Raw genomic sequence first — 26,834 nt, forward strand, 5'->3', positions numbered from 1 at the left:
GGATGGTACAGGTGGTACTGCTGTTGTTTCGGAGATGGTATTTCACACCTCTCTCCCTGTCTCATCTGAACATCTCATCCTTCGAATTCCATACAGTTACAGTTGCCTCACCGATCAACCTTCTCATCATTGTCACCTACCTCCCTCCTGGTCCCCTAGGAGATGTTCTTGAAGAAATGGACATGCTCCTCAGTCTTTTCCCTACCAACAGCAGTCTTACAGTCCTTGGAGACTTCAAATCTGACAAGCTTGAGTGAAGCTTGCCTTATCCCTCTTCTGCATTCCTTCTCCTTGAAATTGAACAGCTGCCCACAGACACACAAGGGAGGAAATGTCATAGACCTGGTCTTTAGCCTCTCTTCTCCAGCTACAGACATCAATGCTACCCCACTCCACACCTCTGATCATCTCTTGGTATCCTTCCCCATCACTCTCCCTATCCTGCTAAAAAATCAGTTATCAATACTTCTCTCCTACCTGTTGAAACCTCCATTCTATCTCTCCTTCTTCCATAGCTCCCTGCACCTTTTCCTGAAAACTCCTTTTTCTCCCTACCATTGGAGTTAGCCACAGACACGTTCCTAATCCATGGACCTCCTCTGACCTTTAAACCCTATTCCTTGGCTGTCAGATGTGTTACATAGCAATTGGAGTGAACTAAGAACAATAGAGAGAAAAATCACAACTTGAGACAGATCTTACATTTACATTTGGCATTTGGCAGATGCCCTTATCCAGAGTGACTTATATATATCTCATTTATACAGTTGAGCAGTTAAGGGTCTTGCACAAGGGCCCGGCAGTGGGATTATGACCTTCCGGTCAGAAGTCCACTGTCTTAATCACTGAGCTACCACTGTCTTCTTGCCTCTTACCATGTTCTCCTATCCAAATTCTCATCTGAAGTGACTTCTGCTAAGATGTCCTTCTACAAGGAAAAGCTGGAAACTTCTGCACAAGACCGTTGCAAGCTCCACAACATCTTTTCTTCACTTCCCTCAGATCCTCTTGTTTCTGCTCAGATCTCAGCATGTCTGGTAGACATCTCATCATGGACAGCAGCTTATAAAGCTGAAACTTAATCCCAGCAAAACTGAACTGCAGTTCATCCCAAGTGATTCATCACCATGTCAGGATCTTGTGATCTCCCTACACAACCCTCTGATCCCACCTACTGTTACTGCACACAGCCTTGGGGTAACCATGGACAACCAACTGTAATTTTCCTCTCACACTGTTAATCTGACACACTCGGGTTGATTTCTCCTTTACAACATCAGAAGGATTCGTCCACTTCTATCCATACAGGCAACTCTGTATGTGCTGAATCAGTCTCTTGTAACCTCAAGACCGGACTACTGCAACTCACTCCTGGCAGGCCTGTCTCTGAGAGCCATTTGACCTCTGCAACTGATCCAGAATGCAGCTGTGCGACTTGTTTTCAACCTTCCTAAGTTCTCCCACACCACTCTACTGCTACGCTCCCTCCACTGGCTTCCTGTAGCTACCCACATCAGATTTAAACACTGATGCTTGCCTACAAAGCTAAAACTGGACCAACACCCACTTACCTCAAATCACTCATCACAACCTGCACTGCACCACACTCCCGCTGATCCTCTGCCGTCCTCCCTCAGGGTACAAGGAAGGCATGCATCAAGACTCTTCTCTGTTCTGGCACTAGGTGTTGGAATGAACTTCCCTTAGATATCCAAACAGCTGAGTTACTGGCAGTCTTCAAACAACGTCTAAAGATCTATCTCTTCCTAAAATAATTAAATTAGCACTTTTCATAGAAAAAAGTTGCATTGTCTGTCTTTTTTTTCTTACTATATTACCTCCCAGAGTTTTTAGACTGATGGTATTCTTAGTCCGTGACCTAGTGAACCAGTATCGGGATGTATTTATTGATAAATAAACAAGGCAGGTGTGTGTGTACAGTTATAATAAACGCAGTAGGTAACACTGCTGTACTTGAAACACTTTTAAACACTACCATGTCCGTATGACTGCTTTCCTGAAAATGATCCAACACCCTGTTAATATCAGCTCAGAGGTCCTCCAGATCCCGAACCACTGATGTCGGTACACACTGTAGCAACAGATGGACAGTAGTTTATATCACATCATTAAGAACAGCACCTGAAACGTGCCAGAAACATATCTTAATTTAGGTTGTACAGTGATAGGCAGTAGTCTGTAACAAATGGGTCTTGACTTCATGAGTGTGTGTGTGTGTGTGTCAACAGTAACCTGGTGGCGGCTTATGAGAAAGCCAAAAAGAAACATCAGAACAAGCTGAAGAAGCTGGAGTCCCAAATGATGGCCATAGTGGAGAGACATGAGACGCAGGTGCGAATGCTCAAACAGCGCATCACTCTTCTGGAGGAGGAGACATCACACCCGCACACCAATGAGACCTCCCTCTGATGCACAGACAGACTTGGTTATACAAACTCAGAAAATAGTGCGTTCTTGCGCACATTCCTCCTTAAAACCTTCTATATCTTCACTACTCAACCATTGAGTCAGCCAAATATAACCAATAGCATCAAAGTCCCTTACTAACAAGTGAGAGCTGTTAGTTATTCGAGGCACATATACAGTGGTGCTTGAGATTTGTCAACCCTTTAGAATTTTCTGTATTTCTGCATAAATATGACTTAAAACATCATAAGATCTTCAGACAAAGTAGACCAAGCGAACCATATTAATCAAATGAGACAAAAATAGTGTACTTCATCATTTACTTACTGAGGAGAATGATCCAATATTACATATCTGTGAGTGTCAAAAGTATGTGAACCTTTGTTTTCAGTATCTGATGTGACCCCATTGTGCAGAAATAACTGCAACTAAACATTTCCAGTAACTGTTGACCAGTCCTGCACAGCAGCTTAGAAGAATTTTAGCCCATTCCTCAAGTACAGAACAGCTTCAGCTCCGGGATGTTGGTGGGCTTCCTCACATGAACTGCTTGCTTTTGGTCCTTCTACAACATTTCTATTGGATTAAGGTCAGGACTTTGACTTAGCCATTCCAGAACATTGTCATTCTACAGAAGATTATTCTAGCAAGTCACTGACTTGCTGCATGACCCACTTTTTCTTGAGATTCAGTTCATGGACAGATGTTCTGACATTTTCCTTTAGAATTCACTGGTATAATTCAGAATTTATTGTTCCATCAATGATAGCAAGTCCTCCTGACCTAGATGCAGCAAAACAGGCCCAAACCATGACACTACCACCAACCTGTTTCACAGATCGGATAAGGTTCTCATGCTGGAATGCATTGTTTTCCTTTCTCCAAACATAACACTTCTCATTAAACCAAAATGTTCTATTTTGGTTTCATCTGTCCACAAAACATTTCTTCCAATAGCCTTCTGGGCTTGTCCATGTGATCTTTAGCAAACTGCAGCAATGTTCTTTTTGAGAGCAGTGGATTTCTCCTTGTAACCCTGCCAGGCACACCACTGTTGTTCAGTGTTCTCCTGATGGTGGACTCATAAACATTAATATTAGCCAACGTGAGAGAGGCCTTTAGTTGCTTAGAAGTTACCCTGAGTTTCTTTGTAACCTCGTGGACTATTACACATCTTGCTCTTGGTGATCTTTGTTGGTTGGCCACTCCTGGGGAGGGTAACAATGGTCCTGAATTTCTTCCATTTGTACACACTCTATTGGTGGAATCCAAACTCTTTAGAGATGGTTTTGTAATGTTTTCCAGCCTGATGAGCACGAAGAACTCTCTTTCTGAGGTCCTCAAAAATCTTCATTGTTCATGCCATGATACACATCCACAAAGATCAGAGAAGCTCAGACTTAAATCCCTGTTCTTTAAATATAACAGGGTGCTCTTTCACACCTGATTGTCATCCCATTAATTGAAAAGATTGTTGGGTGAAAATTACGATAGAAATAAAACACAAGGGAGACAAGCATGGGAAAATAGGGGGGTTTATTGCAGATGGATGGTAACATAGTTCAGGTCATAGCTTATGTCCTGGAAGGAAGGAGGGAGTAAAGGATGCTGCCCAGCTGAGAAAATAAACAAAAAGAATAGGGTTATACTCTCCCACACTGGCTTAGGCATTACATGAAGTGCTACAACACACATGCGCTCACACAGGATTAAATATAAGGAATTGTTACGATTCCCCCTTGAGACAGCGCTGCAGTTTTCAGTATGCTCGAAAAGCCGAGGCGTGTGCGCATGCACGAGCCAGGTGCGCGAGTGCTCAGTGAACGCACGTTTTTCAGTGTTTAATGACTGTGACTTTGTTTACTGTGGACACGTGTGTTTTATGATTATGTTCTGTCTCCGCCTCGTTTAGTCATTGGTTGTTTTCCGTTAGGTGTGTCAATATTGTTTCCAGCTGTCCGCATTTAACCACGATTACGTGTCATTTAAACCCCTCGTGTTTCTGTGCAATTTGCGCAGTATTGAGTTATCTCATTACCAAGTTGTTGTTTCTCGTTTCGTGTTTTGACCTGGTTTCTCGTGACCTCATTGTTGATTCCAGCCTAGCCCAGTTTATGCCCGTTTGCCAATCGCCTGACCCTTTGCCTGTCTTGACCATGTGTCTGTATTACAATTTGGATTTGTCTGACTGCCTCTCTCCTTATTAAACGTCTTGATTTGCATTTGCATCCGTACTCAACTCCCTTACGTCTCGGAACGTTACAGGAATAGAAGAATAAGTTACATACTAGACATATAATGATAAGAAGAAGACAATAGTGTTGATTGCAGAAAACAAGTAAAATGTATGCACTCACCCACAGTGAAAAGCAACGGGAGATTGAAGAAAAAGGACAAGGTCCTCACTCGTTGATGGCCAAAATGATAATGCCCTAGGGAGCTGATGAGGTTTTTAAAAAAGGGAAATTGAAAACAGCTGAACTTAAGGGAATGGGAAAAAACCCAAAAACAGGAACTTAAGGGCATGTGAAAAACCTGAAACATATAGGGCTGGAAAAAAGCTTTAACTGTAAACATACTGGGAATGGAAGAAACCAAAACTCATACATATTGGGAAAGGGCAAATTAGGGGGCAGACCCAAGGGATAGCAAACTCTATAAAAAGGAAGCCCGGACTAAAAGGAATTCAGATCACTTTGGGACGTCTCAGTGTGTGGATCTCGTGTTGGTGAACAATAAAATTGGACCCTTGCTTTTCTCACTCATGGTTCTTTGTTTTTCTTCATCCACAAGATGATGTAAGTATTTGACTTAAAAACTTGGTAGTGTTTAACTTTTTTTGGAAATTGGGCCCACGAGACCTGACTCTCCCCTTCAAATTAACTGCTAATCCTAGAGGTTCACATACTTTTGCCACTCACAGATGTGTAATATTTGACCATTTTCCTCAATAAATAAATGACCAAGTATAATAATTTGTATCAATTATTTAAATGGGTTGTCTTTGTCAACTTTTAGGACATTGGTGTGAAAAGCCGATAATGTTTTAGGTCATATTTATGCAGATATCTAGAAATTCTAAAGGTTTCACAAACTTTCAAGCACCACTGTATGGCAACAGCCTTGTTGTAAGCCAGAATGTACCTGCCACCTTTGCTGAAAGTATTTAACACACATATCTTTATATGTTTCATTACGGCACCGGACAAAAGTTCCTTGGCCGATGCAGATTTGTGATTCATCACTGAATATCACTTTCATCCAATCATCCACACTCTTCTCTTTAGCCCACTGTAACCTTTTCTTCTGTTTAGGTGTTAAGGCTGGATTTCGTTCGACTTGTCTATATGTAAATCTCATTTCATTCAGCCGATTTCTTACAGTTCTTTCAAACATTGACTCATGTTTCTGTCCATTTGTTTTTCATTTGTTTCTTTTGTTCATTTTCTATTTTCAAGGCATATTGCTTTGTTATCTATCGTGATGCTTCTATCCTGCATCTTCCTTAGTCTACCCGTATGTCTTCCTTTTATAACCTTCCCAATTTGTTTATGCTTGCACCAACATGTTCCGTGTTGGATTTACTTTTTGAAGGAGTTTTATAATTCTTTCCATTGTTTCAATTGACAACTCTCGTGTTGGGGCCATGTTTCCTTTCAAAAAGTCCAAGGTTAAGGTCTGTAAACAATCACGTTTAACTGTAGATTAATGTGCATTTTTAGACTCGTAGTGGTATTTGTTTTAGAAATGCAAATTACAAGGTGATTCCATAATTTGTTCCTCAACATTGTCATTCCATAATTTTGTCCTCTACTTGATCCTGAAAAAATATGCCATTAATTAAAATAATTTCATTTAACTTGTTTGAGATGTTTCACAAAGCCAGAATGTTCAGCTATTAAACAAAATTGTTTTGTGCCATATCTGTGATTTCTTTATTTGCTATAAAGTAAAAAAGTTGGGTGAACATCCTCTAAGGTTAAAATATATATAAGTACCATAATAACAATGGTGCTGTTCATTAAATCTAGAGGAGAACCTGACTAAACAGCCAAAAGTTATCAGAAAACTGTAATGTCTGATGATTATAGTCTCTGTGGGACATCCACTTCACGTCTTATGGTCTAACATTATTTGTCTGTTAAGCATGCATGATTACATAAAGCTTACAATGAGTATACACTGGTTAACTGTTATCTAAAGAGCAGCACATAAGCTGTCTGGGCCTCATGCAGGAGACGTGCGCCAGAATTCAGTTATGCACAAGTTGCTAAGCATACAGTATGTCCAGGTCTCTCCTTCTGGCTTTAGGGTGTTTACGTATCTTGCGTCTGGACTATGAAGTGAGCTTATCCAAGTTCCTACTTATCTCCTGTTTTTCTATTCATTAAATAATTCACATCCAGGTGGTATCATGCACATTGTGTGCGTGTGGGTTTTTTTTTTTTTTTTTTTCTTTTCTCCCCCCCAATTTCTGTCTGGTATGGTCCTCTCACAATACATTTGTTATGGCACTTTAACAATTAGGAGCTGTTTTCCACACTGTTAGCATAGTTCCTGCTAGCAAGGTTATGCTTCAAAGCATATATTTACAAAAAAGGCCAATTTAAAATTATGCCTTGTCTGTGCTTGTGTTGTTTTCCTGTAGTAAAGTCATAAATTATGTCTTGAAGCTTCAGTTAGGATAAGTCGCAGTTTGTGAAGTCAGTCAAGTTTGGCAGGCTATTTTGAGTAGTCTAAGATCTGAGAATATTCAATATCAAAGCCCCATTCTCTACCCATTTCAAGAAACAGTGTAGCTGTTCAGTTTTATCTTACAGACATGATTACATCACTGATCTATATAAAGGTAACACAACTAATGCGCAACTAACGGAATTATTAGCTCTATCAACATATAGAAAAGTATGAAACTGCACCACATTTGAATGACTTCAAAATTATTATTTTTTTAATTGTTTTAAATTGTTAATAAGCCAAACAATGGGTTATGCGTGTCAGTCTGGCTCATGTGTGCCATGATTTACACATGCACAATGCCTTATCCTTTACTTTCTTGTTAGCAACACTATATGGCCAAAAGTATGTAAACACCTAACCAACAAACCCATATGTGGACTTTCCCCAAACTATTGCCACAAATTTTGAAGCACACAATTGTCTAGAATGTTTGTGTATGCTGTAGCCTTAAGATTTCCCTTTACCAGAAGTAAGGGTCCTATCTCAATCCTAACCCAGCACTACAATGCCCTTGTGCACAAAGCACAAACTCTATAATAAGATGTTATTAACACACACACACATATGGGTGTGATTGGTCAGGTGTCGGGGTTGGGGGTGTTATTTAAACCCAAATGTATGTGATCAACCACTTTTGGTGTTAACCTGACACTGGTTATATTTACTTTTTCCTAGAATGTTTGTTGGTGTAATATGAGAAAGGATGGCAGAACTTCATAAAAACAGGTGCCACAGCAATAGAACACAGATTTAATAGTAATAAAAGGAGTGACTCACACTTTTTGTGGATTGTTGATTGGTACACAGAATTCAAAGATTGATCTAAAAGAGTGGCAGGATGTCTGTGTATCATGCAGTGCCCATTGCTTTGAAGCAAACTGATGCAAAATGGCATGCTAAAGAGACAATAGGTGGGTTCTAGAGCTGTATCTAATTTGCACAGATGTTAATAAATCAAATCTTTGCAATGAAAAATAAAAATACAGAATATGTATTGCATATATAATAAATAAACAAAGCAATGTAAATTAACCTAAAGTTTTTAAAATCATTATATATTTATTCTAGTGCAAAGTTGCAGGTTGTAGGGCATATCCTCGTCGACTGCTTTAATAGGAACTATAGGAATTATCCACTCAGTCAATCATGTGACAGCAGCACAATGCATAAAATCTACAGATACAGATCAAAAGTTTCACTTAATGTTCACATCTATGGCCAGGGTAAGTAAATAAGTAAGTAGGTAAAGCTTTATTTATATAGCACTTTTTTAAAACAATGTTTACAAAGTGCTTTACAGAAGACATACAGTAGATACAGGAAAATAAAATCAGTAGTAAGAAATAAATAAAATAAAAGCCTAAGCAAATAAAATGGAAAAAATAAAAGACTATAAATAAAATCAAGTATGGAAAACTAACTGGTTTGAGGAAAGGCCCCTGTGAACAAATGAGCTTTAAGATACTTTTTAAAAGTGCTAATTGAATCAACTGCACATAGGTTGTCGGGGAGAGAGTTCTACAGTTTAGGCCCATAGTGACTAAAGGCCGACTCCCCGCTGTTCAGCTGCGTTTTAGGTACAACCAGCAGGTTGCAACTGATCTAGCAGGAGTATATTTAGTGATCATATTACAAAGTATGTAGGAGCACCACCACGAAGACATTTGAAAATTAATAACAGGATTTTAAAATCAATTATGTAAGACACAGGTAGCCAGTGAAGTGATTTAACTGCTGGAGTGATAGGATTCTTCAGTCAGCATTCTTGTAGCAGCATTCTGAACTCTTTGTAAGTGTTTAATGGAGCGCTTTGGTAAGCCCACCAAAACACTGCTGCAGTAGTCGAGTCTAGATGTAACAAATGCATGTATGAGTTTCCCACTATCCACGTGGGAGAGAATATCATGTACTTTAGAGATGTTACAAAGGTGATATGCCATTTTACAAACATTGCTAATATGTTTGGGTTTTTTTTTTTTTTTTTTTTTTTTTTTTAAACTAGGCTCATTGTTAAACACAGTCCCTAAATTCTTAACACAGTCATTAGCCTTGAAAGACAAGGAGTCTAGATATGGCATAATTAACTTTCTCTGTGCATAATTTCTGATAATAAATACCTCTGTCTTATCTTTATTTAGTTGCAGTTTATGCTCTCTATGCAGTTTACAAGGGTGCTAATCGACTTGTAACTCTATCTCTCATTTGCACCAGATGCCCACATGTTATCTGCATAATGATGGAAGTAGATGTTATATCAGTTAATTACACCAGCTAATGGCAGCATATATAACTTAAATAACAAAGGACCCAAAATTGAGCCTTGGGGAACACCACAAGATATCACATGGCATCTGGAGGTGTGTGTACCCAGTGCAACATAATATTCCCTGCTTCTTAATTATGATCTAAACCAATCTAGGACTAGGCCTGATAAGCCAACCCAGTTGTGTAGTTGGTCAAGCATAAACCCATGGTTGACTGTGTCAAAGGCAGCACTGAGATCTGAAGGGCCTAGAATTGACAAATTACCAGAGTCCTTATTTTGTTGCAGATCATTTAAAACTTTTAGAAGAGCAGTTTCTGTTCTATGTTTGGACTGAAAGCCAGACTGAAATGTCTCATTAAGATTATTGATGTTGAGAGAGTTATTGAACTGTCTGGACACAACTTTTACAATTATTTTGCCAATAAATGGAAGATTAGAGTTAAGTCTGTAGTTACTGAGCACAGAAGAATCAAGATGGTTTCTCTTCAACAGAGGCCTAACTATAGCTGTCTTAAAGGTGTGTGTGGAAAAATTCCTTGCTGGAGGGACAGATTAACAATGCTCAGGATGTCTGGGAATAATCAATTTAAAACCAAATTAAGAAAGCTGGTGGGTAATGGGTCGAGAGAGCAGCTAAAAGAATTCATAAGTGATATAACCAGGGTAAGTGTGTTAGGGCTGACCACTGAGAAAGAGGATAGATTATATTTAACAGCAATAGGTGGAGAGTTAGAAAACATACCAGCAGGATGTTTTGCCTTATGATAGTAATTTTATCATTGAAGAAATCTGCAAACTTTTCTGTACTTTTCAGCTGTGAAATGGTCTGATGATATTTTAAGTGAGGGGTTTAGCATCTTATCTATGGTGGAAAATAGGAATTTGGGGTTGTCTTTGTGGCTGTCAATTAAACTTAAAAAAAGATTTTCCAGCAGACCTCATTTCGTTAAGTATATTCAAGTTGTTTTTTTATAGATAGCTTGGTGAACCATAAACTTTGTGTGCTTCCATTGCTTTCCTGCTCTTCTGCAGTCTCTTTTTACAATGGAGGTACTATTTCTCCAAGGGGCAGCTTTAATTATCCTAGAGACAACAGAGTTAATACATTTGATCAGCCTGATACTAAGGCACTTTTCCACTTCACAGTATGGCTTGGCTCGCTTTACTTTTCTGAGCTTGCTTTTCCTCTGCAGTTTAGTGCCTCCTCAACGTGGGTGCCATCTTCCACTCAACTTCACGCAGGAATAATGTATTATCAAAGCCCTGTACAAATACACAGTCAGGCTGCATTCCTGTTCACTGAACAAAGATCCTATTAAGGATGTAAAATAATGGCATTCTAGAACCTACGATATGAGGAATTGGATTCAGCAGGAGTGACTTTGATAAATGCCTGTTTGGAAATCGGTAACAAGCGAGATGTAAAAATCTAAGACAGAAACCTTTTGTCAGAAACAGACTTTCATCTGTAATGAGAATTGATACATAATTTTCAATTAATAGAATAATACCATACACAAAGTATGTATTAAATGACACATTTATTCAGGCAAAATACAGAACAACTAGTTAAGGAGAATTCCCTACTCCCTCGGTGTGTGGCTCACATAAAGTATCGGCTTGGCTCACTTGGAACCTCGACCGAGATGGTATTAAAAAAAAGTACCAGGCACTAGCCACAGTAGAAAGCCCCAAATAAGCAAGCAGTCAAGTCGAGCCGTAGCTTGCAGTGGAAAAGTGCCATATAGCTCTCCACTAGAGTGTCTGAGGAAAGGAGTGAAAGAGGGGGGAGAGATGATATGAGCTCCATGAAAGTGGCAGCTGTATCAGCAGTGAGATAACGCTTAGTGACGGTCCTCTTATCAATCACAGTACATGCTGAAATTTGAAAGAAGACACAATAGTGGTCAGACATGACAATGTCAACTATCTTTGGTTCATTAATAGCTAAACCATATGAGGTCACCAGATCGAGTGTATGGAAATGTTTGTGTGTGGGGCCAGAAACATGCCAAAAGAGTTCATTAACCCTGTGAAGTTGAGAGTCCATGGATCACCTAGAAAGCAGTTCCTAGAAATCATCAAGAAAAACTTCAAGTCTAGGAGGATGATAGATGACTAATAAAATAACAGACTGATCACCCTTGAGATGCAATGCAAGGTACTTGAGTTGTTTCCAAATCTGTTTGCAACATAAAGTATGATGGTATAGACAGGCAACACCCCCTGCCCTTCTTATTCACTTTAGGGACACGGAAGAATTAAAAACCTGTGGGAAATGTTTCCTTAAGTACAAAATTGTAATTACTGTCGAGCCATGTTTCTATTAGTAAAAGAAAATGCAGCTTATATTTTTCAACAAGTTGGCAAATTATGAAAGACTTATTTGTTAATGACCGTACATTTAGTACTACGTATTTAAGAACAGGGAGATAATAATAATTATGCAAACAAAATTTTCATGCCTTTAAAGTGGCTTCTCAAGGCACTTTACGCAATAAGAAAATACCAAGAAAAAAAAAAACACAAAACATACAAAAACAAAATGGTTAAAACTATTTAAAAAATGCTAACCAAAAAAAAAAAAAAAGTTTTTAGGTTAAATTAAAAAATGCTCAAATTCTGTGCATCTCTAATATGAGCAGGGAGTGCATTCCAGAGTCTAGGAGCATAGGACGAGAAAGCCCTGTCCCCTACAGATTGCAACCGTGTCTGTGGGACAGCCAGTAAACCAGCTTGAGAGGAGCGCAAATGATGCTTGGGACTACATAAAGTTAAAAGCGCAGACGGATACTGAGGGGCCAGACCATGCAGTGCATTGTATATGAGCATAAGGATTTTAACACAAAACCTGATCGGGAGCCAGTGCAAGGACTTCAGTATTGGAGGATACAGGATCCTAGCAGCAGAATTTTGCACACATTGCAATTTATTTAGTGTGGCTTTAGGAAACCCAGCAAGAAGTGCATTGCAGCAATCAATATGAGAATAAACAAAAGTGTTGATAAGCCTTTCAGTCACAGGAGAAGATAGCATAGGGTGAAATCTAGCGATATTTCTGAGATGAAAAAAGGAATCCTTGACAGTAGATTGTACGTGTTGTTCAAAAGACTCGAATCAAATATGACTCCTAGATTTTTAAATCAAGTTTGGAACTCCAAAGCAGATCTGTCTACCTTCAACATTAGTGAACCAGCTTTACAAAGCAGATGTGAAGAGCCAATAAGCAAAATCTCAGTCTTATCACTATTAAGACAAAAAGTTTTGGGTCATCCATGTTTTTATCTCAGAAATACAATGTGAGAGAAAAGAAACAAACATTTTGACCAGGCTTAGAGTGAATATAAATCTGAGTATCGTCTGCATAGAAGTGACAATTAAACCGGAGTGATCTTAAGAGCAATCCAAGAGGAAATATATAAATACTAAAAAGTAAGGGGCCTAAAATTGATCCCTGAGGGACACCAGTAGGAACAAAGCCAATCTCAGACCTGAAACTACTCATAAAAACAAACTGGCGGTGATCAGAGAGAGAAGATCTAAACCAGGTTATAACAGTCTCAGAAAGTTTGATGTAGGGCGATAATTATTTAAATTGTCCAAATCAACGTTATGCTTTTTTGTAACTGGGGTTACAGCAGCAGTTTTCAATGCTGCTGGTACAACACCAGTGCTAAGATAGTCGCTAATAATGCTGAAAACAATCGGGCACAGAGTTAAAACAAGATTTAACCCTAAGCTTGTAGGGAGGTGATCAAGCATGCAAGTGGTGGCTTTCATATGTGATACCTCCTAGTAAGGAACTCTGAGTCAATTTGAGAAAAACTAGTGAAAGATGTGCAAGAGAAGTTAGGCAAACAGAGTGAAGAGGAAAAATTTGTAGCATGAATTAGGTTATAAACACTGTCAGTTTTAGAACTGAATAAAATTAAACTTATTACATAACTGATGTTCAATAAAATAATTACTTGCACAGTTCAGCTCAATTAAATTACATGTATTTGAGGACCTCTACTGTTTCCTACAGCCATGCCATGCCATGCCATGGCATGCCATGCACATTGCAAATGACTGGAATATTCTGAAAAGTAGCATGGTTACCTACATGTCAGACACCATTAGGGACTGTTGAAAACGTAGTGAGAGAAGGAATAAATCTTGGGGTGCGATGCTGACTGAGCTTAGTTAGAAGCCCATGCCTTTTATCCATTTCTTCAGTCATATTTCTCATTCAGGTAATGACTGATCTGAGGGGTGACTGTGGCTGTGCTAACTGCTTCCCAGGGTTGTGAGTAGTATTGCTGCTATTGTTGTTGCTGAAGGCTGTTAAGAGTGTATGAGAGATGCTGTAGAGTAGGTTGGACGTGAGCATTCGAGTCCCAGTAATGTTCAAATGAAACCTGTCCACCGTAAATAGATGTCTTCGCTCCCAGAACAGGTTAATGTTGTCCGGGAAATGGACCCCTTGTGCAGTGCATGTAGAGGCCAGCCAGGTGTTTAGCCTCAGCAGCATAGTAAAGGGGCTGGACCCCTGCCTGATTGTTGGTATCGGGCCTGACATATGCAATTTGATTTGGATTGTTCCTTACAATCTGTTGGATGTTTTCCATGATGTTGCATACAGTACAGTTCCCTTAGGAAAACAATAAGTTTTAATTCTTTTGTTTCTAACATCCCTGATTATTGAGTCTCCAACAAGTAGAGTGGTGTTGTCAAGGGGCTTTGGTGCATTCTTTCTGCATGGAATAAGGATTCGGTGCTGAGTGAGCTGGCGCAGTGGTGAGTGTAGTGCTGGTGACCCACCGAGCTGCGAGGGGTTAAGCCTCTGTAGTTCTGATGATGATGGTGCAATGCACTTAACTGAGACTGTGGTGCTGTTTCTTCTGGAGGAACAGCCTGGTGTTCACAGTTGGACTGAGATGATTGTGGTTCACTGGTTTCCTTCCTTTGACCACTTTTGGTAGGTACTAACCACTGCATACCAGGAACACCTAACAAGACCTGCTGTTTTGACCCAGTCGACTAGCCATTACAACTTGGCCATTGGTCAAAGTTGCACAGATCCTTACGCTTGCCCATTTTTCCTGCTTCCAACACATCAACTTCGAGAACTGACTGTTCATTTGCTGCCTAATCCTTGACCGGTGCCATTGTAATGATATAATCAATGCTCTTCACATCACCTGTCACTGGTTTTAATGTTATGGCTGATCAGTGTATACACACACACACACACACACACACACTTTTATTAGGAACACATGTACAACTGCTCATTCGTGCACTTATCTAATCAATTGTGTGGCAGCAGTGCAATGCATAAAACCATGCAGATATGGGCCAACAGCTTTCGGATAATGTTCAACTATAAGAATGGGGAGAAAATTGTGATCGGTGATTTTGATCGTGGTATGTTTGTTGGTGGCAGACAGGCTGGTTTGAATATTTCCATAATTGCTGGTCTCCTGGGATTTTCACGCACAGCAGTCTGTCGAGTTTACTCATAATGTTGCAATAAAAAAAAAAAAAAAATCATCATCTTGATGAGAATGGTCAACAGAGAATGGCCGGAAAAGTTTGAGCTGACAGAAAGTGTTGTTTTCCAGTTTTCAACTGTTCACTTTTGGTGAACCTGTGCCCATTGTAGCATCAAATTCCTAATCTTTGCAGCATGCTGTGTAAACATTAGAGACTGCTGTGTGTGAAAATCCTAAGAGATCAGCAGTTTCTGAAATACTAAAACCAGCCTTTCTGGCATCAACAACCATGACATTCAATTACTGAGAATTTTTTTTTTTTCCCCTCGCCATTTTGATGTTTGATTCAACATTAACTGAAGATCTTGACCTGTATCTGTACGATTTTATGGATTGCACTGTTGCCACATGATTGGCTGACTGGGTAATTGCATGCATGGGCAAGTGTGAGAGAAACTGTCTTTTATTTTATGCAGTAAGTTGTGTTCTATGCCTGCGCAAGGATGCATGCCTAAGAAGGTCATGTTCTTTAGATTAGTACAGAACGTTTATCTGCTAACATAGACACAAACATGTTTTTCTATTAAGGATTCATATGCACATTTGCTAAGACCCTGAAACAAAGCCTGTTTGAACTGCCTCAAACGACTCCTTATCAGTACATAGAAGTGAATCGTGCCCTGCACTTTATATATAATAGAACACATTCAGCACAAGCGCCCCAGAGCGCCCTCATCTTCTATCCTGTATTCATCCTTCTGTAATAAACTTCTTCACCTGAGAGGATGAGTCTGCGAGTGTTTGTCTAATTTCCACGACACAAGAATGTGCATCCGAGCACCTGTACTGTAAATCGAAAACAATTTTAGAAAAATCTTTCATAATCATAATTACTAAATTACAGTAATAACTTGCTCTTTAGAAGTGCAGAAACAAGAACAATTTGTAGTTTGTGTACACCCAATTAACATTACATTTTATTTTTATCAAGTATTACAATTATTTATAATGTGGAAAAATGTGAGTTATTGCCCAGACTGAACAAATTGTTTTTGTATAGACAGTTGGTTTGGGAGACACATAAGATCTCTTAAAACAATTTCGTTTAAAAATGCAGAACTTGTCAGATAACACACGACAAAGAACTACATCATGAAGAGGCATGCCAAAAACCTGCGTACCCTGAGTGATAATGCGCACAACAAAATGTCCTAATGAGAAACATATATTCTGACATGTTCATACCTGATGCAAAACTACTTAATCCTAAACAAAATGTCTAGAGAAGGAAAAAAGAAAAAAAAAGCAAACAAGGCATCTTGGTAAAATAAAAACTGAACTGAAGCAAAAAAAAAACAACTGAGGTTTAATGCTAATTGCTTAATTTGGATATAATCTGTTTCATAAAACACACCCCAGCTAGATGTGCTCAGCTTTTAATACAATGCTACAGATCAACAGATTCATTATGCATTAATTAATTTAGTTTCTATTGCCTTTAAGAAAAAAGATTTAACAGGATAATCTTAAAACATTTCTTAAAATACAACTGGATAGAGCAGCAAATTTGGCACATTCACACAAAAGCCAGTGTGAAATCTTAGTTCCGATGCCATTTGCTAAAGTGAATATATTTAGCTTTTTTGTTCACAGTGGTTTAAATGGGGAGCCAAACATACAAAATTATGAGAAAAAATGGTGGAGTTCTTCCACAGATAGAAAAGTTCCCTGCATTAACTGGTGCCAAAACGGTGTGAATGCTTTGCCACTATGCATATACGAGATCAAACTAAAATTAAAAATGTGCATCTTAAAATATTCAAGGCCCACTCAGTTTGGGACTGCGGTCTTTCTCAGTTGTTGTAAGAAAGTAGATTAAATACAAAAATGGGGAGAAAACTGTGGAAAAACTCTGAAGCTGTGACAAATTAAAGACACATCATAACTCAAGTCCAAAAATGGCCAGTGCACTGGTGACAGGCTTTATTTCTTTGCCTGCTTGGTGACCATATTCCTCGGTGGAGTCACTGGACGGCTCGAGTTCGGCTTCTTCTTTTCTGCTGGTTTCAAAATCTGTAAGGAAATTACAGAAGAAACAAATTATGGTTTCTATTAAAACAAATGCTTATATTTACACTTTGTATTAACATGTTTTTGTTGATCTTGAAATTATCATTTAGGATTACATCAGGTTAAAGAGGCAGATATCAAACACAACAACATGCACCACCATGGGAACATGGCTGGATCAGTCAGGTCAGTCATACTGTGATCAGATCTTGGGCAAATGCAATTTATACAGTGTGATCACATTTGACTGTCGTTATGAAGAACTAACTAACTAAGTAGATACATCGTTTAAATATTTAAGTAAAAAAATCTGCTAAGAATTTTAAGAACAACATGTGAACAACCTCAACACAATCTGCTTTGAATGGATGAATGAATGAATCTTTATTGGTCACATATACAGTACAGCACAGTGAAATTGTTTGTCTGTCAGGAAGTTGGGGTCAGAGCGCAGGGTCAGTACCTTTAGCAGATAGCCTTGCTCAAGGGCCCAACAGTGGCAGCTTGGCAGTGCTGGGGCTTGAACCCCCGACCTTCCGATCAGTGACCCAGAGCCTTAACCGCTAAGCCACCACTGCAGATGCTTTCAACAGATGCTTCACTGTGGTGACATTTACATTTACTTCCATCACAACTCACCTTTGTTTATGTTGTCTCAGAACAAACAGCTGTAGAAGCTAAGCAAAAAAAAAAAAAAAAAGCAACTACAGACCATAGAATAATAACCTTTGGCAATCTGACTCCTGCCACAGTGACAGCTGGCTGACTTACCACTATTAGGTCTTCACTATTTGCATTTTTCACAGAAGAAATGGTGGGTGGCAATGTACAGTATCTCACAAAAGTGAGTACACCCCTCACATTTTTGTAAATATTTGATTATATCTTTTCATGTGACAACACTGAAGAAATGACACTTTGCTACAATGTAAAGTAGTGAGTGTACAGCTTGTGTAGCAGTGTAAATTTGCTGTCCCCTCAAAATAACTCAACACACAGCCATTAATGTCTAAACCGCTGGCAACAAGTGTGAGTACACCCCTAAGTGAAAATGTCCAAATTGGGCCCAAAGTGTCAATATTTTGTGTGGCCACCATTATTTTCCAACACTGCCTTAATCCTCTTGGGCATGGAGCTCACCAGAGCTTCACAGGTTGCCACTGGAGTCCTCTTCCACTCCTCCATAATAACATCACGGAGCTGGTGGATCTTAGAGACCTTGTGCTCCTCCACCTTCCGTTTGAGGATGCCCCACAAATGCTCAATAGGGTTTAGTCCATCACCTTCATCCTCAGCTTCTTTAGCAAGGCAGTGGTCGTCTTGGAGGTGTGTTTGGGGTCGTTATCATGCTGGAATACTGCCCTGCGGCCAAGTCTACGAAGGGAGGGGATCATGATCTGCTTCAGTATGTCACAGTACATGTTGGCATTCATGGTTCCCTCAATGAACTGTAGCTCCCCCGTGCCGGCAGGACTCATGCAGCCCCAGAACATGACACTCCCAAAGCCATGCTTGACGGTAGGCAAGACACACTTGTCTTTGTACTCCTCACCTGATTGCCAGCACACACGCTTGACACCAGCTGAACAAATTAGGTTATTTCGGACTCATCAGACTGCAGGACATGGTTCCGGTAATCAATGTCCTTAGTCTGCGTGTTTTCAGCAAACTGTTTGCTCATCTTTAGAAGAGGCTTCCTTCTGGGACGACAGCCATGCAGAACAATTTGATGCAGTGTGCGGCGTATGGTCTCAGCACTGACAGGTTGACCCCCCACCCCGTCAACCTCTGCAGCAATGCTGGCAGCACTCATACGTCTATTTCCCAAAGACAACCTCTGGATATGACGCTGAGCACGTACACTCAACTTCTTTGGTCGACCATGGAGAGGCCTGTTCAGAGTGGAACCTGTCCTGTTAAACCTCTGTATGGTCTTGGCCACCGTGCTACAGCTCAATGTCAGGGTCTTGGCAATCTTCTTATAGCCTAGGCCATCCTTATGTAGAGCAACAATTCTTTTTTTCAGATCCTCAGAGAGTTCTTTGCCATGAGGTGTCATGTTGAAATTCCAGTGACCAGTATGAGGGAGTGTGAGAGTGATGACACCAAATTTAACACACATACTCCCCATTCACACCTGAGACCTTGTAACACTAACAAGTCGCATGACACCGGGGAGGGAAAATGGCTAATTGGGCCCAATTTGGACATTTTCACTTAGGGGTATACTCACTTTTGTTGCCAGCAGTTTAGACATTAATGTCTGTGTGTTGAGTTATTTTGAGGGGACAGCAAATTTACACTGTTACACAACCTGTACACACTACTTTACATTGTAGCAAAGTGTCATTTCTTCAGTGTTGTCACATGAAAAGATATAATCAAATATTTACAAAAATGTGAGGGGTGTACTCACTTTTGTGAGATACTGTATTTATATGCATACAACTAAAGTGCATGTTAAAATGGAAAATTAGAATGGCAAAATTAGATTGTTCATTTTCCTCATACTGATATCCAGATATGGATGGCATTCGAATGCAATGTGTAAATACATCCTGAGATCACAGATCTTCCTTTAAAAAGATCCATACAAGTGGATTATTGCTGTTCTACCAAATTACAAAAATGCAGTGAAATTTCTTTTTCCCCCCATTACAATTACACACTCCAGAGATAAAAAAAAAAAAAGAAAAAAGAAGATAAATCTTAAGAAATTCAGATATTGCAGATTGGTTACTAGCAGTGTTTCTTATCAACACGTCACCACAGCACCCATTTTTGTATCATTACCATTATGTGCCCTCCCACACCTTTCATCTCTGATCCTTGTAATACAAACACACAAGGGAAGCCCATTTCCCCAGAATCATCTATACCTGAAAAGAACACATGAGGGTCTCATCCACGCTCATCATGGCCCCAGCGTTGTCGAACTCGCCACAATAGTTTGGCGCAGAAAAAAGCGTCACCAACTGCCTCTTGGCAAAGAATTCATAGCCATCCTCCACCACCTACAGGAGAAAGTGACAAGAGTTGGAAATAATTCCAGACTCACCTTAAACCATTACTTTAGGGGAAATATTATAGCTGCATCCTGTGGCATGACTGCCATTCAATGAATTAAGAAAATCTCATTTTATCAGAGCCAAAATATTTCTATAGTCATAATTCTTCAAGCTGATTGCTGTATTTAACTGAGTTTTGGGCATATTACTTTTCCTACCTCTTATCACCTTTGTAGTTGCTTCAATGCTTTGTGCTATAAAAGTCCAACAGGAGATCATAGTAGTCAAAGCTGCTTAAACACTCAATAATACAGATCATGGAGAGAAAATAGTTAAAATGTAGAGCCCTAGTTATATAGCACTAATAAGCAATAGGTTTGGTTTTAGTAAGTACTGACATGGCAAATCAATCGGATAAAAAGCTTATTATTTATGCTTTTGAGTAATACTTTAAGAACATTAAGATAATGTTTAAGCACTGGAGGTCACAGATCATGTGATTAAGAAAAAAATTAAACAGATTTATTTTGTTCCTTTTTCATAGACCATAGGCCTAATATAATAAAATAGTAGATTTAGAAAATTTGTGTTGTATTTTATTTAAATGAATGACCCTCAAAATAAATTAATTAAAAATTTTTACTGATTATGTAAAAAACAAACAAACAAAAAAAAAAACAGCTATGGCAAAATTATTAACTGAAAATGCCTGTTGCATAAGTATTCAAACACTGCGCTATGGAAGTTCCAAGTTTGGTGTACAATTGGGCTCCAACTGTGAATCATTTAAAAAGTCCCCCTTGGTCAGTACCATTGGTCAGACTGTGATTCTTAAGGAAATGTGTGAAAATAAATACCAAAGAGCATTCTAATGAAATGAGAGATAACATTTTAGACATGCACTAGGTAGGAAAAGGGTACAAAAAATAATATCCAGGTGTTTGGATATCACAGGGAGCACTGTTGGATCAATTATGAGGAAATAGAAGCTGCACCATCCTGCTTAAACAAGGCCAGCCCCCAAAACTCTATCAGAGAAAGAAGGGGGTATGTGAGGGACGCCATAAAGAGGACAACAATTACTTTAAAGGAGCTACAGAGTTCAGTGGCAGAGAATCCAAATTGTGAATCAAAATCAGTAAACAGAACACAGGCCAGTCGATCAGCTAACAGCAAAAGCAGGGATAATACAAATGAAACTAGATCAATAACTGAGAATAACAACATGAAACAAAACACTTAACATTAGGTACTTAGCACTGAACCCAGAGACACGAGAGTTTAAATGTACAAGCTAATTAAAGGTCAACTGAAAAACAGGTGCAACACACAAGGTAGACAACCAATGACAGGACACGGGTGGAGACAAAACATGAATCAAAACAAAACCACACTGCAGGTTTCTGCACATAGCTCTCGGCGTGAGGAGGACAATCCTGACACACCAACATTTTAGCCATTCACATGGCTTCGGTCCTCTCGTCTACTCTAGGGCTGTCAAATTAACAAACGTTGAAGTTAAGATAAAAATGCACATTTAAATTCAAAAACTGCATTCAAGATGTTTAGCAAGCACCGGTTTTAATTAAATTGTACTGTTGAAAAAAAACCAACAACAACAAAGATATTAACAATGCACTAACTGTTTTTTTAAGAAAAAAAATTAGAAAGAATAGTCCTAGTGTTTCAAATAATCCAGTCATTTTCAATAATGTCGGGCATTGATCCGCTTACGCTGCATGAGCTGAAGCTGAACAGAGAATGAACTGAAGTGCTTTACTAGCGGGTTAATTAACTCTCCCAAATACATCCTATACACATATGAGCTTAATCAGACATATACACAACATAAACATAATATTACTTTATAATAAACTTGCTTCTGCAGAAAATTACGTTAACGCACAAGAGAACTTAAACTTAAGTAAGGCAATAGGTAGAATGGGAAGTCACGTGAATACGCTCTGTCCATAAAAACGCACTAAAACACGGACAATGAATAACTAAAGCATAAAGAATTCACAGTATTGTATTAAATAGTGTACTCATTGTAATATTTCAGGAGATCAGTTTTTCACAAGGGCAGTTTTGACATGTTTTTGTTGATCCATGTTTAAGTTAATATATAAATGTGTGAATATTTAGTTAGATTTTTTTGTATTTTCTCATAAACTAAAATGCCGATGACTAATATTCACTGCCATTTTAGTCAGAGTAAGATTGACTAAAATAATGAATACATGACAAAATATTGACTAAATTTAAGGCAAGTTTTTAAGGCAAAAACGATGCCGCTAAATTATAGTTATATCAGTGGCATAAAATGGTCTAAAAATGTCAATAATATCATTTATCGTGAATATTTCTGGGACAATACATCATCCAATAAAAATAGTTAGATCGTCCAATAAAATTGATCCAGCTAAAATGTGGGAAAGGGTTTTGTGGTTAAAAATTGAGTCCAACATGGCCCATTCCTTAACAAACACCATGCCAACAGTGAAGTATTCTTCAGCACTGACTGGGAATCTTGTTAAAATGGAACGATGGATGGATGGTGCAACATACAGGGAGATGATTCAGTCTGCTAAAAAACTGAAGCGTAGTAGAAATGTCACCTTTTAGCAGGACAATGAGCCCAATCAAAGGCTAAAGTAAGAAAGAACAACAAAAAGATCAATGCTCTATAGTGGACAAATCAAAGTCCAGATCTTAATCAAATCAGGAATCTGTGGAACTATTTCAAATTTCAGTCAACAAACAACACTCAGCCAACCTGAACAACCTGGAGCAAATCTGGCAGCCACACTGGGTGAAAATCTGCAAAGCAGGTAGGAAATTACTCCAACAGACTTAAAGCTGTTATTGCAGTAAAAGGTGGTTTTACCAATTATTAGTCTGAAGGAGTTGAATGGTGGTTCAACTAGAGTTAGCATTAGCACTTTCAAGTGCACCATAGAACATTGTAAACATATACAAGTGCAGTTGCAGTCTTTTCCTTTTTAATAAGCTCTTATGAATACTAAGCTGTGGTATTAGCATGTTATCTGAGGGAAGAGTGAAAGGGCCTTGGGGAGTATCTATAAATTGGCTGACAATAAACTGATGCACCCTTTACTAAGAATTAGGAGTGTAAAGCAGGAAAAACAATTATATAGTACATATAGTATCACACAAAAGTGAGTACACCCCTCACATTTTTGTAAATATTTGATTATATCTTTTCATGTGACAACACTGAAGAAATGACACTTTGCTACAATGTAAAGGAGTGAGTGTACAGCTTGTGTAACAGTGTAAATTTGCTGTCCCCTCAAAATAACTCAACACACAGCTATTAATGTCTAAACCGCTGGCAACAAAAGTGAGTACACCCCTAATTGAAAATGTCCAAATTGGGCCCAATTAGCCATTTTTGCTCCCCGGTGTCATGTGACTTATTAGTGTTACAAGGTCTCAGGTGTGAATGGGGAGCAGGTGTGTTAAATTTGGTGTCATCGCTCTCACGCTCCCTCATACTGGTCACTGGAAGTTCAACATGGCACCTCATGGCAAAGAACTCTCTGAGGATCTGAAAAAAGAATGGTTGCTCTACATAAAGATGGCCTAGGCTATAAGAAGATTGCCAAGACCCTGACACTGAGCTGCAGCACGGTGGCCACGACCATACAGCGGTTTAACAGGACAGGTTCCACTCAGAACAGGCCTCGCCATGGTCGACCAAAGAAGTTGAGTGCACGTGGTCAGCGTCATATCCAGAGGTTGTCTTTGGGAAACAGGCATATGAGTGCTGCCAGCATTGCTGCAGAGGTTGAAGGGGTAGGGGGTCAGCCTGTCAGTGCTCAGACCATACACTGCACACTGCATCAAATTGGTCTGCATGGCTGTCGTCCCAGAAGGAAGCCTCTTCTAAAGATGATGCACAAGAAAGCCCGCAAACAGTTTGCTGAAAACAAGCAGACTAAGGACATGGGTTACTGGAACCATGTCCTGCAGTCTAATGAGACCAAGATAAACTTATTTGGATCAGATGGTGTCAAGCCTGTGTGGTGGCAACCAGGTGAGGAGTACAAAGACAAGTGTGTCTTGCCTACAGTCAAGCATGGTGGTGGGAGTGTCATGGTCTGGGGCTGCATGAGTGCTGCCAGCACTGGGGAGCTACAGGTCATTGAGGGAACCATGAATGCCTGTGACATACTGAAGCAGAGCATGATCCCCTCCCTTTGGAGACTGGGCCGCAGGGCAGTATTCCAGCATGATAACGACCCCAAACACACCTCCAAGACAACCACTGCCTTGCTAAAGAAGCTGAGGGTGAAGGTGATGGACTAAACCCTATTGAGCATCTGTGGGGCATCCTCAAATGGAAGGTTTGAGGATGCCCTCAACCAATGTTCCACCAGCTCCGTGATGTCGTCATGGAGGAGTGGAGGAGGAATCCAGTGGCAACCTGTGAAGCGCTGGTGAACTCCATGCCCAAGAGGGTTAAGGCAGTGCTGGAAAATAATGGTGGCCACACAAAATATTGACACTTTGGGCGCAATTTGGACATTTTCACTTAGGGGTGTACTCACTTTTGTTGCCAGCGGTTGAGACATTAATGGTTAGTGTTGAGTTATTTTGAGGGGACAGCAAATTTACACTGTTACACAAGCTGTACACTCACTACTTTACATTGTAGCAAAGTGTCATTTCTTCAGTGTTGTCACATGAAAAGATATAATCAAATATTTGCAAAAATGTGAGGGGTGTACTCACTTTTGTGAGATACTGTAACATCCCAGGCATGGGACTGAGATCTAACATTTAATTCAGCCCTCATGGATTTATTCAGAATTTTAGGCCAGGTTAGATCCAGTTTTACAACCCCAATTTCAAAAAAGTTGGGACAGTGAAAATGTAAAATGTAAATAAAAAACAGAATGCAATGATTTGCAAATCTCATAAACCCATATGTTATTCACAATAGGACATGTAAAACATATCAAATGTTTAAATTTTTGAGAGACGTGTTGTGGCTGCCACATTTTTTTTTTCTTAAAATGGTAAAAATGTACTCAGTTTAAACATTTATGTGTGTTCTATGTTCTATTGTGAATAACATCTGGGTTTATGAGACTTGCAAAGCACTGCATTCTGTTTTTATTTACATTTTACACAGCATCCCAACTTTTTTGGAATTGGGGTTGTACATGTTTATGCAGACATCTCAAAACACAAATTATAGTTCATGCACTATTTTATTTTACTAGCCTAACACAAAAGAGGTCATTCACTATGGATTAGATTAAACTTGCATTTTCCAGGAAATTACATAATTATGCATCATTCCTAAGGCAAATATAAACTATGGTGGTGTGTCAGGTGCTCCAGTTTAGTCTGTGAAGCTGCTGTGAAAGTTTAACATTGTCTTTGATCCAAATTATGGAGTTTCTTTTCTCCTCAAAACCAAGCTATTAAAGGAACACACCCAACAAGATTAAAAAAGTACTTTTACACTTGTAAATATATATAATTTTTCCAGCATATTGACATTCTGTCCTATAGCAACTTATGACACTTTTTTGCAAATGTATCCTTTTTTTTTTCCAAAAGAGGTGGTAAATACCACTTATTTGCATTTTCTACACCAGCTAAACCACTAGATACCACTGTAAAATCACTGTTTTGCATGAGGGCTGGAGATCTGTGCATTATGAAATGTTTTGACTAGTTTATGTGCTCTGAGGCAAAAAATAATTAAATAAAAAAAATAAAATTAAAAAAAAAATAAAATAAAGGTGCAAAATAAAGTGTCTTTCATGTCATTGTGAAAAAAATATTTATATTATATCTTTCCACATTGCCTGCATTCAGACATGGGGAAAAGAATTCCTCCTTCAGTTCTATGCCTTTATTTATCAGAGCCTAAATAGCAATTGTGTAGTCATCACCACAAACACAACCTCAGGTGACGCACAGAAAAATAAACAAACACAACATATGTCAATATACAGTCAGAAGCCAGGTGTGTGGGGGGGGCGGAGTAAATAATTCCTACTTCCACAATCATTAAGAGAGTAATTAGCAGCCTGGTGTTACTAATGAACTGCACAAGATCAGTTAATCAAGAAGTATAACCATCTCTAAAAGTAGAACTTTTGGCAGTTTGGATTTCTGAAGCACTCAGGTGTGTCTACATCATGCCAAGGAGAAAAGACATCAGCCATGACCTCAAAGAAGCAATTGTTGCTACTCATAAATCTGGGAAGGACTATAAGGCTATCTCCACACAATTTGAAATCCACCATTCAACAGTGTTTACAAATGGAGAGCCTTCAAGACAGTTGCCAATCTTTCCAGGAGTGGGTGTCCCAGCAAATTCAGACCAAAGTCAGAGCGTTTATTGCATAGAGATACAAACAAAAATCCAAGAGCTACATCATGTGACCTACAAGCCTCTGTAAGCAAATTAAAACTTTATGTTTAGGAGAGCACAATCAGACAAAGATAAAGTGTCTTTCACATCATTGTGAAAAGAATAAGCACTGCTTTAATGAAAGGGTGGCTAAGAAAAAAAGCCCCTTCTCTCAAAAAAGAATATGGCATCATTTTGCATCTGAAGAAACCACAAAAGTTCTGGAACAATATCCTTTGGACTAAGACCAAGGTGGAGATGTTTGGTCATCATACAAAGCACAATGTTTGCCGAAAACTAAACACAGCGCATCCCCACAAACATCTCATACCACCTGTCAACCAAGCTGTTGGAATATCCATGTCAAAGTCCAGACCTCAACCCACTTGCTTGCCCACCTTAACTTTGCTTGTGATTTGTGTCCCCCTGGTTGTTGTACCCCTATTGTG

At 39.1% G+C, this 26,834-nt stretch overlaps 2 protein-coding genes across 5 annotated transcripts in view; one reads left to right on the forward strand and one right to left on the reverse strand.

Moving 5' to 3' along the window:
- The window catches only part of mcc (MCC regulator of WNT signaling pathway), a 155,665-nt gene extending 148,823 nt beyond the window's left edge, over positions 1–6,842 (forward strand). For 3 of the 4 annotated variants that reach the window (XM_053618035.1, XM_053618039.1, XM_053618036.1), the window contains one exon: positions 2,250–2,419. In XM_053618035.1, coding sequence (XP_053474010.1) covers positions 2,250–2,302 — 53 coding nt within the window. In that variant the 3' untranslated portion in view covers positions 2,303–2,419. Of the gene's footprint in view, positions 1–2,249 lie in introns of all 4 variants that reach the window. The other variant, XM_053618037.1, reaches the window with a different exon arrangement.
- Positions 6,843–15,869: 9,027 nt separating this feature from the next.
- The window catches only part of ppp1cc (protein phosphatase 1, catalytic subunit, gamma isozyme), a 33,420-nt gene continuing 22,455 nt past the window's right edge, over positions 15,870–26,834 (reverse strand). Inside the window, exons 6-7 of the mRNA XM_053618040.1 lie at positions 19,860–19,994; positions 15,870–16,983 (exon numbers count right to left, since the gene is read on the reverse strand). Of these exons, the coding sequence (XP_053474015.1) occupies positions 16,894–16,983; positions 19,860–19,994 (225 nt within the window). The 3' untranslated portion in view covers positions 15,870–16,893. The remainder of the gene's footprint in view (positions 16,984–19,859; positions 19,995–26,834) is intronic.

This window comes from Ictalurus furcatus, chromosome 28 (assembly GCF_023375685.1).
Source record: "Ictalurus furcatus strain D&B chromosome 28, Billie_1.0, whole genome shotgun sequence".
Lineage (NCBI taxonomy): Eukaryota > Metazoa > Chordata > Actinopteri > Siluriformes > Ictaluridae > Ictalurus > Ictalurus furcatus.